The 14,539-nt window shown below is 39.8% G+C and overlaps 1 protein-coding gene across 13 annotated transcripts in view; it reads right to left on the bottom strand.

Annotated features, from left to right (window-relative positions):
• Window positions 1,671-14,539, bottom strand: part of MTUS1 (microtubule associated scaffold protein 1) — a 117,993-nt gene continuing 105,124 nt past the window's right edge. For 12 of the 13 annotated variants that reach the window (XM_021395214.1, XM_021395217.1, XM_021395213.1 and 9 more), the window contains 7 exons: window positions 10,897-11,111; window positions 10,273-10,378; window positions 9,184-9,257; window positions 8,986-9,081; window positions 6,108-6,224; window positions 4,723-4,820; window positions 3,651-3,867 (listed from right to left, as the gene is read on the bottom strand). In XM_021395214.1, coding sequence (XP_021250889.1) covers window positions 3,651-3,867; window positions 4,723-4,820; window positions 6,108-6,224; window positions 8,986-9,081; window positions 9,184-9,257; window positions 10,273-10,378; window positions 10,897-11,111 — 923 coding nt within the window. Of the gene's footprint in view, window positions 3,868-4,722; window positions 4,821-6,107; window positions 6,225-8,985; window positions 9,082-9,183; window positions 9,258-10,272; window positions 10,379-10,896; window positions 11,112-14,539 lie in introns of all 13 variants that reach the window. The other variant, XM_021395219.1, reaches the window with a different exon arrangement.

Below are 14,539 nucleotides of genomic sequence, written 5' to 3'. Positions count from 1 at the left end.
CAAACATTAGAAACATTCCCTGCACCATTATAAGCAATGAGAGGAAATTACCACGTATTTTAACATAGTTGTTCTTTTCCTAAAAGCCTCGTGGGCAGGCCTGATTCTTTCTAGCTTGATGCAAATGCGTACTTCCACTTAAATAAACAATGACACAGGCTAAAAGAATGAAGCCTGAGAAATGAAGTCTAAGTGACCTGTCAAAGTCACATGCCCTGACCTGCCAGTATTGCTATTTCTATCTCCCTGCCTCAGCCTTGCTCTACTAAAGCAAGACAGCAGCAATTACTAATGGTATTTCTTAATTTTAAGGATTAAATTACTATTTCAACTTTCTGGTAATCATTTAACTCCAGCTTAGCCCTAAATTATTTCCTTGTCATCAGGCAACTGCAGTTCTGAAGAACAGTGGTTACTGTAGAAAGAATTTCCAGCACAAATTGCTCGATACCAGGTTGCATGCCAGGTGCCCTTGATGTCTGCCATGAGAAACACAGTCTTCAAGGAGCATAAGGAAATGATTCAGCTCAAATTTTACTGCAAGTATGATGCAACTTAAAACCAGATACCTTTAAAGTATGAATAGCTGGAATGACAACAAACCATTTGGTACAGATAAAAATGCTGTTGTGACTTCTGATGAAATTTAGCATTAGCGATAGATAAGGTGGAATGATCTGAAGAAAATCACTGGTAAAATTGCTCTGCTAGCTCTAGGCCTTTAGAATATATCCTTATTTTTTATGAAGGAAAACTATGCTAAGAAACAGAAATATGTAAAAATTACTGGACTTTAAGGATTTATTTGCCTTTGCTAACACATGGTATCTAAACCAAACCTTGAAATGTTAATACTCAGTTAAATAGAGATAAGTACTGAAACACGTGAACAGAATATTTCTTTGTGACCAATAGCACACATGCTGAACTGGTACTGATTTCAGTATACAAATATTTCTTCTGACCAGCATTAAAAATTCTGCTTGCAAGCAGTTCAGAGATGGGAAGTCCTCTTGTCTTGCTGACTTACCCTAGTTGCCCTCCACAGTCTTTGTATCTCCCATGCCATACTTACTGTCCTGTACTGGCACGCTGGGGAAGCCTTCCCCTCCTCCCTGACGTGAAGGGGAGTACTGCATCTGATCTTCGGACCTCTGACTGTATTCTTCTTGAATGTTTTCTCTGAGGCACTAAAAAATTCTTCAGTGCTAGACTTCTGTCCTTGTGGCTTGAATTGTTGGATTACCAAATTCTGGTGTTGCTGTGGTGGTGGTTTTCTTTTTAAACAGAAAACAGTCCTGACTAAAAGGGAGTAAGTTTAAGAGGAGGAGTCTTTTGGGATGCCTTTAGCAGAGGCACGTTCACAGTGGGTACCTGTATTAACCCAAACCTATTAAGTATTTTATCATTGCATAATTCTGTGATGTTATTTTTTTTTAAAGCTATCTCAAGCTGAATAGCTGGTAAGTATAAGAAGATCTCTATAACTTCCACTTAGAAAATTTTAACTACCCTGCCACCCTGCTAAGGGTTAGGTGAACATTAATAATTTTTACAGTGAAGCTTCACTACTGCTGTTCTGCTGTGCTGAGCAGGTATTAAGAGATACTAAATATTTAGAAGAATGTTCCTTCTTAAAGATCATTTGACTAATACACGCAGAAAAAAACTTTTCAGTTAGTACAAAAATTTATTTTTTAAAGCATTCAGCTCCAATACATGTGATCGAAACTTTGACCGTAGAAATTGAGAGTGTTCTAATATATATCTTAAGCCAAGTTTTAGCCCGCAGAGGATTTTCAGAATTAAATTTGAAACCCCAGAAAACAACTGTAAGCACTGAGATCACTAACAGTGGCACATACAGTGCCTTAAAGGGGCTTAAGAGAGTATAAAATCAGTAAAATAGACCCTTTACTTGCACGTTATGTAAGATTAATTGAATGGTGAAACAGTTGATCACAAGTTTAATATATTACATGTTTACTTAGTGTATGAGGACTGTTACCAGCCTTGTTTCTATGTTCATCATCAGGATTTTTCAAGACTGGGGTAACATGGTTTGAAGTGGTTCTCCAGTTTAGTCCCCTAAACTTTTCCAGTAGCTTCCAGAGAACAGAAATGGAGGAGATGGAAAAACACGAATGTGTCTTATTGTAACAGTTAACTGTATAGCTAGCTAACAGTGTTAGCTGAACAGTAGTGTTACGGTGGTGCTGGAAGTGGCATTGTAAAACCCAAGCTATTGTAAGTACATGGTTTTGGAATACTAATGTGAACCCGTGTTTAGATGATATGATGTGGAGATTTTAAAACAGGTCTGACCAAGGGAGTAGCCAGGCTCTGTGATTACCTTGTTTAAGCTGAAACTCAGCATACGACATTTCCAGAAATGCTGACACCATCAGCCTCCGGGTTCAGCAGGCAGGACAAATTTTTCCCCTACTCTACAGAACTTCCTGTCCAGGATCTTTTGCCAGATGAACTGGCAAAACACTGATATCCTGGAGTCTCAGAGGGCAGATGTAGCAGACTTAGCGAGATAATTATCCGCAGCTATCACCTTCACCTTCTTCTGCAGAGGAATTGAGCCAAAACCCTGACAAATGTTCACTTTTTAAGCATCAGAATTTATGTTAACATGTCACCAGGTACACTGAAATTCATAGATTACTTACTTAAGATTCTTCTTGAGAACTGAGTTGAGAGCGCACCTCCTTAATTATTGCAGTTCTCTCTTTGGCTTTCAAATCTTATTTTTCTTTCAGTAGATGGCCTCAGCAATGGACATGCTGTTTAAGGATTCCTTTTCAGCAGGTAAAGTGATAGGTCTGGCCTTCTAACCCTGCAACTGTACTGAAGGACACTGTGGTTCTGAAGTTCTCAAGGTCAGATTTTGAATCTTGAAAAGACAAAGTCCACTGCAACTAACAAACAGCCTCTTCATAACTGATGCTGTTGTGCATGCACAATATGGCTAGAATTCAATTTGCTTTTAAAATTCATTCAGAATTGCATAGACACTGAGACAATGGACAAAGCTTTTTACACCATTCTTCCACTGAACTGAAGCCAGGAAGATGAAGGAAACTAACCTACAGGACTGGTGCCTGTCTCTCATTGTTTCTGTAAGAGTACTCTTTGCTAAAAGCATGCGCTGACACCATCATTAAGGAAGTACATATCAATCTGTAGTCTTCAGCTTTTATCCTTTATTACATACACAGCAAAGAAGGCAGCATTAGACACACGCAGTGTGTTACATCCATTCCATCCACAGCACGCATGCGCACACGCAAACAAACAGCCTTTAAAAAAGTGTCTGTGATAAGGAACATATTATAAAGGTTGTGATCTTTATCTCTAAGCCCCTGAGCTTTTCCTTATGGTTAGGTGAAAAGGCAATGAATAAGTCTTTCCTTGCTCTCTAAGTGCTTTGTGCAACGCTGTCCATAGAGGTCATAAACAAGTCTTTTCGGGAGACGCTACATGAGTCTTACTCCCATAGTCTCAGTCTCTTATTTTTGCACCAAAGTTTCCAGTTATGTTTAGTTGTCATACTCAGCTAATATAGCTCTTGCTCCTGTGATTAAAGTTATGATCAGTTCTGCAGATCAAATGAAATGCAATCCCCTTTCTTTCTAGAGATGTCATCTTGGTGAGACTGTAGGACTAGAAAAGTTACCAGAATTTCGTGGGGACTGAAGAGGCACAGATGAAGAACTGGGAGACAGTTTTCTTGGGCTGCATAGGTCGCCATTGTGCAACTTCCACAGAAGTTCTTCATTTTCCATTGACAGACGTTTGTTGACTTTCGATTCTTTCTCTAGGGACTCCTGTAAAACGGCTTGCTCAGTAGAAAGTTGCCTGCAAAAGACAGATTTACATCAGAGCATGTCACCCTGTTGGAGGTTACAGTATTAAATCAATTGTTCAAGAACAGTTTGAACTTGCATAAAACTCTGCTTCGCTTACAACTGAATTACTTCCTTAGGATGAGAATTAAATGAGGATTTACCATGTTTGCAGCCTCGTGGGATTTGCTTTTGTAGCTTGCAGAAAGCAGGAGGAAGTCCCAGAAGGAGCATTCCTGAAGGCCAGAAAAGATGGCCAGAAAAAGTATCTGAAGAGTATCTGAAAAGTGAGACTTGTCCCACTAACAGTGACACACTTTTAAGTGGCCGTGCTCGAGCCTTGGGGTCTTGGTGCAGGCTCAGCTCTACACAGAAGCTCAAACAAACTAAAAAGGCTTTCCTATCCATTTAAATAGCAGTTGAAGTTAGGAGAACCTCAGACCCATTTTATTCATGCTAAATTTTGCTGTCATTGCTAACCAAAACACACCGGTCTCTTCCCTGATCTACACTGGCACAAATCACTCAACTGAAGCAGTTAAAAGTTGAGTCAGGTGTAGCTTACAGGCTAGTAGTACTTGGCAAGCTGTAGCAATCTACTGTAAGATTGTATATCTGAGGTGCTTTTTCTCCCTAAAATGTTGTTTTGGAGCACTTTGTTAAGCCTTACTGCTTTACAGTCTCTTCCTGTTTGGCTTTCTACAGAGGAATGTACAGCTAGAGAGACAGAAGAGGAGAAGGAAAGATTTCTTCTACGGAGAACTGCGTAAACCTGGTCTCTGATGTTTATGCGCTTTTCTTTCTTGTTACAGGAACATCTTCCCCAGGTTAATAAGAACATCTAAAAATTCTCAGATATTTTTTTCACCTTGAAAGTTCCATGTGCTTGTCCATCCGAGCTTTTAATTCTTCATTTTCCTGCTGAACCTTCTTTAATTTATCCGTTAGGATGGTGTTGTTTTCCACCTTAGAATAAAAGGTCACAGTTTAAAATAAAACCCATACACATACACTCAAGATTCCGTCATTCTCAGTACAGAGTTTACCGACCTTGTCGCAATAAAGGAAAAAGCAGGCAGAGTGACTTTATAGTAACAGGAGACTGACCTGCTATCATGGTTTAATATTCTGCAATAGTCAAACAGGTCTACTTACCTTATTCTTGTGTAACGCTGGCGTTGTGCCACTTGTGCTGATTAGATACCGAAAGAGGAGCTACTTGACTAGCAGATTCTAGTAACTTCTGTCAGTTACAGGCAGCAGTTCTGTAAGCTGCTGCAGACTGAAGTCTGCCTTTCTACCACACGCTAGAGCAAGAAATTGAAGAGGTTCCCCTTTGTACACAACTCTCCCTGCTACTCTCCTGATTTTACTTCATTGCAAGATGTTACCAAAAGTTATGGAAAAAAAAACAATTATTAAATGGTTGTATGTTCCAAGGGCTTCTCTACTCTGACAAACTTCTGTCAGAGAAGATGAGGGTTTACAAGTAACACTCTAGCAATTGTAGACCAGTGGTACAGGGCAACTTACAATGCTGTGCAACACTCAACAAATAACATGACTGTATTCCCTTGTATCCAAACCTTTCTATATTTTCTCATTAAAATATTGCTCAAGTCACTATTACAACAGTGTTCAAAGGCTCACCCAGGATAAGACAACAAATTAGATATGCCAAATAATGTTAAGTTCTGCCCCCAAAATTGCTGTTTCGTGTGCACGTTTCACATGCTACGCAGGTCAGGAACAAATCCACATAGCTAAACAAGTACTTTAAACATTTTAACTATTACCTTTAATCTGTGCTAGTCAACTCTACATTAATTAAGAAGAGATCATATTTTCATCTAGTTACCATATTAAGGTTTTCCTAACAGTGCAGTCTATCTTCCATAATACTTGAGTAAATGTGAGCAGGTAAGGATTTTTTGTTTGGGAGATGGGGAAAAAAGAGAGGAGATGGTGTAGAAGAGGCTTGCAGGTAGCCCCATACTAACTTAGCTATAGTTTGTGCAACCTAGTAGCTGTCTTAAGAGATGGAAGGACCACTTAGAGCATCTGTTCCCCCTCATTACAGCCCAATACAGACAGAACTGTACCTGGAATGGGAGTGCTTCCCTTTATTTTTGCATGCTTCCTTTTAAACAACAAGGAAAAATCTTTGCATGCGAGTCTGACCAGCCTGAATTCATCATCAGAACATAGCTCAGAGAAATAGTCAAAAACTGCCAGACCCCAAGGGAAACCCACCAGTTTTTCCATCTTCATTAACTTTATATCCTGCTGATGCAGTTTCTCATTCTTGATCTCCAGCACTGCTTTCAAACTTTCCAGCTCCTGTTCCAGATACATGATCTGCGGGTTTTTCTGAAAGATTTCCACAGAGTTTGCTGATTACCTGAATTTCATGAATAATTTAAGTGTTTCCCTGCTATTTAAGAAAGAACAAGAAAATAAAAATTGTAATGACAGTTATTTGTTCTAGGTGAAATCAAGTTCGACAGCTTTGCCTAAGAAAAAGAGCCGGGACCGCTTTCTCATCTGATTTTCTTTGTTCTTCATTTTAAATCGACAGTTGCAGTTTCCCTTCGCAGGTGTTCAGAAAAGACTTTGTACACATGTGAGAAATCCTCGTGAGTCAGAGGGAGGCACTAAAGCTGTCACAGCCCAACCTGTTTTGCGAGAGTGCTGAAAGCCTCCCTTTAAGGCTAGGAGTTCCAAAATTTATTTTGCATTACTCATAACCCATCCCAGGAGATAATAAGAGTGAACATTTGAAGAGATTTTCAGGCGCTGGAGCAGTTCAAAAAGCACACGAAGTTTATAAAGCCATGCATTTGGCTGTAGCTAGTTTTCACAGCTTTCTACCTGAAGGTACGTAGCTCATAAGAAGAAATTCAACATTTTTGCTTTCACATTCTTATTAAAGGCCTGGCAATGCAATTGCATTTAAAAGTCCGCACTGTTTTAAGTTTGTGACTTATCTACAATACAGCATGCAAGACTTGGCTTTTCTGGGGGGTGGGAGGAAGAGTGGGGACAGAGCAGAGTCTGTTTTTTTCAGAGATATCTCCTCCAGCGTAAGGAACCATTCAACCACTGTAGAGTAAGTCACATTCTTAATATTTCAAAGGCAAAGTCACAAGCAACAATGAGGAGAAATGAAGTTTCAATCCATTTCAAGATAGTAGGAGTGGAAAACAAGCGGAAGTTAATCAGTGACTGAGTCTATCTTTAAAAATAAACAATTTCTTTTAGCGCATTTTGGTAGAAAGCTGAGGTACCGTGATGAGTACAGCTTCATTGCCACATCAGCAGCCTAAGGCTTGGAGGAGATGCTTGTAGTTTTGTGGGATGCAGTCCACAGAGTGGGTCAGAGCCCTGTGCAGGAATTAAGTACAGAACCACCACACCTCACAGTAACATAAGGGCCTGATTGTGTCTGTTTTCCTGCCTGTTTTTAAGGACTGTGGCTTTAGTGATTTAAATTTTTACGCTAGCAGAAGTCAGCACGAGGGAATGCTGTACTGTCTCTGAGACAGAGGCAGACAATTTGAACTTAATTCCTCTCCTCTGTGGCTTTAAACGGAATGTAAGAGGTAGCGAGAAAAATGGATCTGAAAACTAAGGGCATCTTACCATCCTTCAAGATAGTAAGAAAAAGAAAAGACCCAGATAAGATTTTAGCAGAAAAATGTAGGAATATCAAGTGACACTGCTTAAATACTACTGGAAAGCTATACATACACCTGTATCTATCTTCAAAGGGCAAACAGTTCTAGTAGTGCAGCGTGTGTGTTTACTAGGGAAGAATATACCATGTCCAACCATTATCTTTCCATACAGAAGCCTTAAGCTTATGAAGTTTATCTGTCAGGATGCAAAGCATATTTGCAGCTGCATAAGGTCACTTGACTATCGCTCTGAAATAACATCTGAGCACAGCTAAGAACAGTGTTCTCTTTGGCATCACCTCTCCCAACCACAGCAACACTGCTTTGCAGATTCTTCTTGCAGCTTTACCCTGCCACTAGAATAAATAATGAGAAAAAATAGTCCAGTGAGAATTAGGGCTGCTTCTACTTGGTAAGCCTGCAGTTTTGCACACAAAGCAGATGTTTTTTCTGGCTTTTCCCCCTCCCAGAGCTCTCTGTATGTTCACGTTTGCTTTTGCATCCAAAGGGCTCCCTGTAGCTGGGCAAAGGTCACATTACTGGAGTTCTGCTCTGCCATTGTCTGACCGACGGGGTCTTCCTCTGTCCCACTTCCCTGACCTTAACCTCTATTACAGTGTATTTTTTTTCTCAAGCATGTATCTGTTCCTCTTTAAGTTTACTTGAGTGTTTGACCAAGTCAAAAACAGGGAGAGTACTAGAAGACACAAAGTAGCGGAGGCATATAAATCAGCTATGTCCAAACCCTCTATAATTAACAGACTGTCCTAACAGGTAAAACACAGACTGACTACACTTGCAAGACTGCCGATTTAAAGTAGCAAAACTGACAAAATCTGAGGACCTGCCACTAAGGATGAATCCCAAATGTTTGTTTTTTTTAAGCAAGGAATTTCTCTTCATGGGAAAACATTACTACAGGTCACACTAGAAAATAAGCGTGTCTGTATCTAGCCATCTCCAAATGCATGAAAAACTTCTTTCACGGCACATTTCTAATCCCAGGAGCATCACAGATGACAACAGCCTTGGGAGAAAGGTGAGAATGAAAAGTTTATCTGAAGGATACATCAGAAACAAGCATAAATTGTAAATTCATTAAAGACTCAAGTACAAGAAGTGAATTTTGCAGCGGTGATACAAGACAGCCTACATACCAGTCATGGTGCTGAGCATTTATCAGCTGACTAGAAGCAAGCTATGATACACCTGCATACACTTAGGTCTTCGGTTTCACTTAGGCTTTAACTTACACACTCAGTAGATTTATAACAGTGAAGTTAATAACACTGTACTGCTTGACAAAAACTTCTGGTAGGCAATCCATTTACATACAATATTAATAAGTATCAGAGCTCTCTATCAGATTTGATTACAAACCTTTCACAGTATGCAATAAAGTAAACCCAAGCATAAAAGGTCTGTCTGCTTTACTTTTGGAGATCTGGACTTACAAGACTGGCTTTTTCTTTGGCTATTTGTTTTTGCTCTTCTAATTTCAGCTTCTCACTTAGAGCGACATTTTCACATTTTAATTCATCAATTTTTTTCTGAAATGAAAAGACACAGCACAGTTAGACCGGGAATTCAGTGCACATCTCCAAAATCCCATTTAAGTTTTAGACCTGCAATGACTCAACCCCTTAACGTACCTCTAGCAGTTCCTGCTTCTCTTTAAAGGAATCTTCAAGTGACTTCCTTTCGGATTCATGGGCATTCTTGAGCTCTGCAACAAATTAATTTTGCAGATTTCTAATATATATATATATTTTTTTTAATTAAAGAGTACAAACAGCCAAAACACATATGCACAGATGCAGAGTTACTGCCAACATGGAAAGAACATTTATCACAAACCATTCCAAAGCCTATACAAAGTATCAGATTTATTGCTGCTTCAGATTTGTGGGTTGTCCTCTCCCAAACACATTTCATTAGTTGACAGCATCTCAAGTTTGGAAGCGCTCATCTACATGCAACAAATGGATGAATTGAGCACAGATCCACATCTGACAAAAGCTGCGTTTATGAAGGGAATTAGAGGAAAAAAAACATGACACGTGTCTCCCAGGAATTTCTAGAAAACATTTCCTTTCCCACTTTGGAAATATCATGCAGAAGAGCTTGCTCTTCAGTTATGCTGGAAATGCCACCCATTTTAAGGAGACAAAAGGATCACTGGAAATTTGCTTGTCAGGTGGAATCAAAGGGAGGATGGAAACCATCACCTCTTAAATCATCTAGACACAATACTATTTAAAAACTGCACACACCCCTTCCTAGAACAAAACTTTTCTAAACAATGCATACTATTTCTCAACTTGAGAAACATTCCCATGTCAATCTGGACACTACTACTACTTAATGTTCTTACTACACTACTACTAATTAACGTTCATCTCAATTGCGAGGTGCTCCTTACAGAAGTGTGGGAGTGGGAGGGAGAGAGTTGCTCCACTACCATGACATTTTGAGGGCAGACTGTAATTTAGATGTATCTTTCAAAAGTCATCTTCATTCAACCTGTTTTGAAAGTTTCATTCAATCATGATGGGATCACAGTTATTTCTGTATACAAAACAGACTTGTTCAGATCCAAAAGGAAGAATTCAGCCAGCATTTGTAAGGACAGCTGACCAGCAAGAACAATGAAATGCATGTATTCAGGTTTAATGTATTTGAATATTTTTGTCTGTGACTAGCAGTACTATGCTGTATGGACTTGAATACAAAATACTTGCCCGAAAAAGAGGATTCATATTTCTTTTTCAGCTCCTCTACTTTTTCTGAGTGGCTGTTTTCAAGTTGCAGCTTTAAGTTTTCATGTGTGATATTTAAGTTGTCCACCTGCAATATGACAAGATGAGTTTTTCCCCTTAGCGTGTCATTTTAACCCTTGCTTAAAGTATTGTTATGGTGGCTGTATGCTGTGCTTAAGTCTAGGTAGCACTTAACAGATGGTCACAGGAAAAGCTAAGCCACACACGACACTTAATAGATGAGAACAATTTACAGATACCAACAGGATGTATGCGTCTCTCACACACATGGAATTTCTGCAAAGCAAGTTCACAACCCAGGTTTGGTTTTATACAATCTTAAAACTCAAGCTGCTTCAAGTTCCCAGCAGAGCTCTTGACGTAACTGAAGCTTGCAGAACACTAGATTTCTACCATGTTAAAACACAACCTTAAGGCTTGGCCAGCTTTGCGTACTAGCATTTTCTTTTGTAATTGCAATCAAGTAGAGTTTCACATTAGATAAAATATATTCATTAATAGCAAAAAAAAAAATAAATTCCTTGAGCGCTCATTTGTAGCAGAAAACAATTGTTGAAGAATATTCCTACTTCAAATACCACAAACCTGCTCCTGGAGCTGCGCTTTGTACTTTTCAGCTTCTTCGATGCAGATACTTTGGAGCTTCTCGCATTCTGCGGTGTAAAACTGCTTAAGCCTCTCCTCCAGTTCAGCTAAATCGTTGTGATGTTGCTCATTTAACTTCTGCAGGAATCCTTCATAGGTAACTTGCAGTTCATTCCTGTCTCTTTCCAATTTCTCACAAGCTGCAGAAGTTGTTACTGAGGATGGCAAAATTAAAAAAAAACAAACACAACTCATCTGATCAAGTTCATTGCTAAGTTCACAGTCTCATTACGGGTACTAAGGACAGGAATATTCCTGCGCAGGAATAGAGATGTACAAAGACAAGTATCATTTATCAATGAAATAACTGCCACCTCCGAAGATACAAGAAAAGACCTTTTCAAAAATACCGAATACACACTTTCTTATGCTAAGAATTAATTTAATCTAGTTAAGTCAGGAACCCACACATAAAGCACAAATGTGACAGTTTGTCATGACACAGAAGAATGAATGTCTCACTGGAGATACGAGAGTGCTCTAATAAAAAAATTAATTGGATTTGCTACTTCACCTAATTTGATCCCATTTCAGGAGCTATTTGTCAGAGTACGTCACTTTCTGGTGTATAAACCACTTAGCTAAATTGGAAAGTCCTAGCATTCTGAAGGCCACCCATCCAACATGCTACCCATGCGCAAATACAGGGCAGTCTGTGCAATTGCCTCTATGCTCTAAGCAGAGTAATACAGAACCAGCAATCTGAAATGTACTGCTAATGTGCGTGCACCCAATAGATTTAAATATGCAAGACAGAGAGCAGTTCAGGCCCAGGACAGAGCATTAAGGAAGCAAACAACAGAATACTTTACAGCTCTCTGTACATTTTTATTAACATAGCTAAGTTAAGGAAACTGCTTAGGTTTGCCTCTCCATGTTTACTGAGCTTATTAAAAGGAGAAATAGAAACTCATGCTTTGGAGTATGAAATTCAGCACTCACACCTCCCGCCAAAAGGGCTGGAACAGAAAGAACCCCTTTTCTGCTGTTAATGCAATTGGAACAAGCACCCTCATGCAGCTGCACCCAGAGGCTGGGAACAAGGTGAAGCAGGACTGCTAGCAGAAGCGTGTAGTCACTGACCTTGAGCAAAATCGCTTCTGTGCAGCATTTATTGCTTTTGTTTAAATTTTAAAATCAATTAATCAGATGAGTATCTCCTTAAGAGAAAAATCAACTAGAATGTTAACATGATCTTGAATGAAATATAGGGGAGTTCATGCGTACAGGCGCTTTATAGTAGCTTGGCACACTGCCCAAACTATATAAACTCTATAAAAGCATTAGAAGATTCAAGAATTTTGGTACAGGCATTACAGGAAATTCTTATCATAGCTTTGTTTGAGCACTACGATACATGAGTTGTAGTATCTTCAAGGGCGGAGTCCCAAACCAGTCCTGGCCTCAGCTGTCCTGAAAGAAGCCTGCCTGAGCAGAGTGCCTCAAGTTGGGCACGTGTTAGGTTTCCTCTCTGCTACGACTCAGCAAAAGCAAGAGAGTAAATGAATGGTACCTGCACTCCTTTAAGGAAAATGCAGTGAAGTCTTGGCGCAACTGTGATCAATTGGCCCGTGCAGTTGAAGCATAAGAGGAAGCTGTACCGCATGGAAATTTCTTTGCATGTGTATCTACTTGGATTACTGGTGGCTTTTTGTTGTTAGTTTTTGTTTGTATTTTAAAAAAAGCAACACAAATAAAACCCACAAAAACCAGCTGCCTTGGCTTTGTGCGAGTTCTGTTGGAAAGCTCTGCCGAGCAGGACAGCATTAAGGCAAGCTGTTCATCCTGCTGTTGGCAATGATGCAATGAAAAGCTCAACACAAACACATCACAACATTCACTCACAATTTCACAGCTTTCTATACCGTCACCAAGTAAGATTTTTATTTCCCTATCTTAAATCTTTCCATGAATGACAGTCATAACGGATTCCTTTGGGGAAGGGAAGAAGAAAAAACATTACCAAACTCCTATCACATCACATTGACGAAGTTATTGAATGTCATTGCTTTGCGTTTTCATGCTTTTGGGGAAAAGGAAACGTCACAGACAGGGGACATGCTTTATAATGCAAAGAAACAGGCCAAATGGAAACATCACTCAACCAGCCACACGCAAAAAGGATCTGGCCATTTACCACTGAGTAATGGGAGTATAGAGGCAAGCAGCTCACATGCCTCATTTAAAGTAATTGTAGCAAACTGCTTCAAATGATCCACTTCTTTTAAAAAAAAGGAGTCAACCGACCCTTTACTTGTAAGGCCAGAGCCCTTCCTTTGTCTCTGGTGAACTGAAAGAATTTGCTGCCTTCCTTTGTCTTGTCTTTAAATGTCAGCATAGAGATCTTCAGATGACGCAAAACATTTCAGAAAAAAGTCAAACAGCAAACACTGCCTTTCTCAAACGGAACAGCCACATCAGGTCTTGTTCAGCCAGTTTGCAATCCAGATTTATGAGAAGACTAATGTTATGAAGACAAACAAAAACTAGCTTTTAAAGCCCGTACTGGCAGTTGGAAGTTACCTTAAAGGTAACTCCTGGCCTCCCTAAGGCTGAAGGCTCTGCATGTCCCTGCAGACAGCATGTCTTGCTGCACCCTTGCCATGCAGGCAAGGAGCAAAACCACCACTCCAGCGGGCTCCCAGCTCCACAGGCATGCAAGAAACCGCATGTGAAGTTCCAGCAAAAGCTCCAACTGAAGAATTATTTTGAAATTATGAGAAGTCCTCTTAACAACAATGGTCTGTCCCCTTGCTCAAGTCTCAAGTGTCTGCAGCAAGCATTTTGCAAAGCCCTGTCCATCTCCACACCATTTTAAGAAAGGGATAGGCCATGCAAGAGGCAACCGATCCCTTCATCTGGCCTCTCATCCACAGCAAGGGAATACTGTGAAATTCCTGATTGACCAAACTTGATGACTCAACATAAGAATTTTCTCATAGAGCTAGTGTTTAATTTTGAGAAAAAAAAAATTGCATCTGGAACCTGCACTCTTCCAGTAGCACACAGAACTCCATTTCAACTTTTCGTGCACTTCAGAGACATCCTGAAATGCATGCTTCAGGGGTTTTTTTTGTACATTCCTCTGCCTTTTATAACACTTCCCTCCACAGTTCCACATCTTTCTTAGGCCACTCTTTATATAATAAGACCACAGACTTTGAGCAAAAAGCAACAGGAGGTTGCAGGTCTGGCAGCACTTGAAAGAAAAATCAAGTCAGTAAATCAAGCAGGGTTTACTTCATTATTGATATAGCAAATCCATGAATTTTTTTTGCACAATTGTCCCAGTGAACGATCCAAGACAAACCATCACTCCCTGTGTTATTACAGCACAGAGCAAGATTATTCTGTATTTCTACGCTTCTAACACCTGCTTATTACACTGTGTAATAAGAGTGTGGTTCATTTGGGCAGAACCACCAGCACCTCTGGCAATCACAGTTAGTTTCTGAATCTTGGAAGCAGCGTATCTTCTGATCAGAAATGCTGTTTTCAACTTGTGAAATTAACGCCTGTATGGAGATCTTAACAACAGTCACTTCCATCCCACATGTGTCACTGCACAGCTTGGTGTGTCAGC

Source organism: Numida meleagris, chromosome 4 (assembly GCF_002078875.1).
Source record: "Numida meleagris isolate 19003 breed g44 Domestic line chromosome 4, NumMel1.0, whole genome shotgun sequence".
In the NCBI taxonomy this organism is placed as follows: domain Eukaryota; kingdom Metazoa; phylum Chordata; class Aves; order Galliformes; family Numididae; genus Numida; species Numida meleagris.
This window is presented reverse-complemented; position numbering and strand designations above follow the sequence as displayed.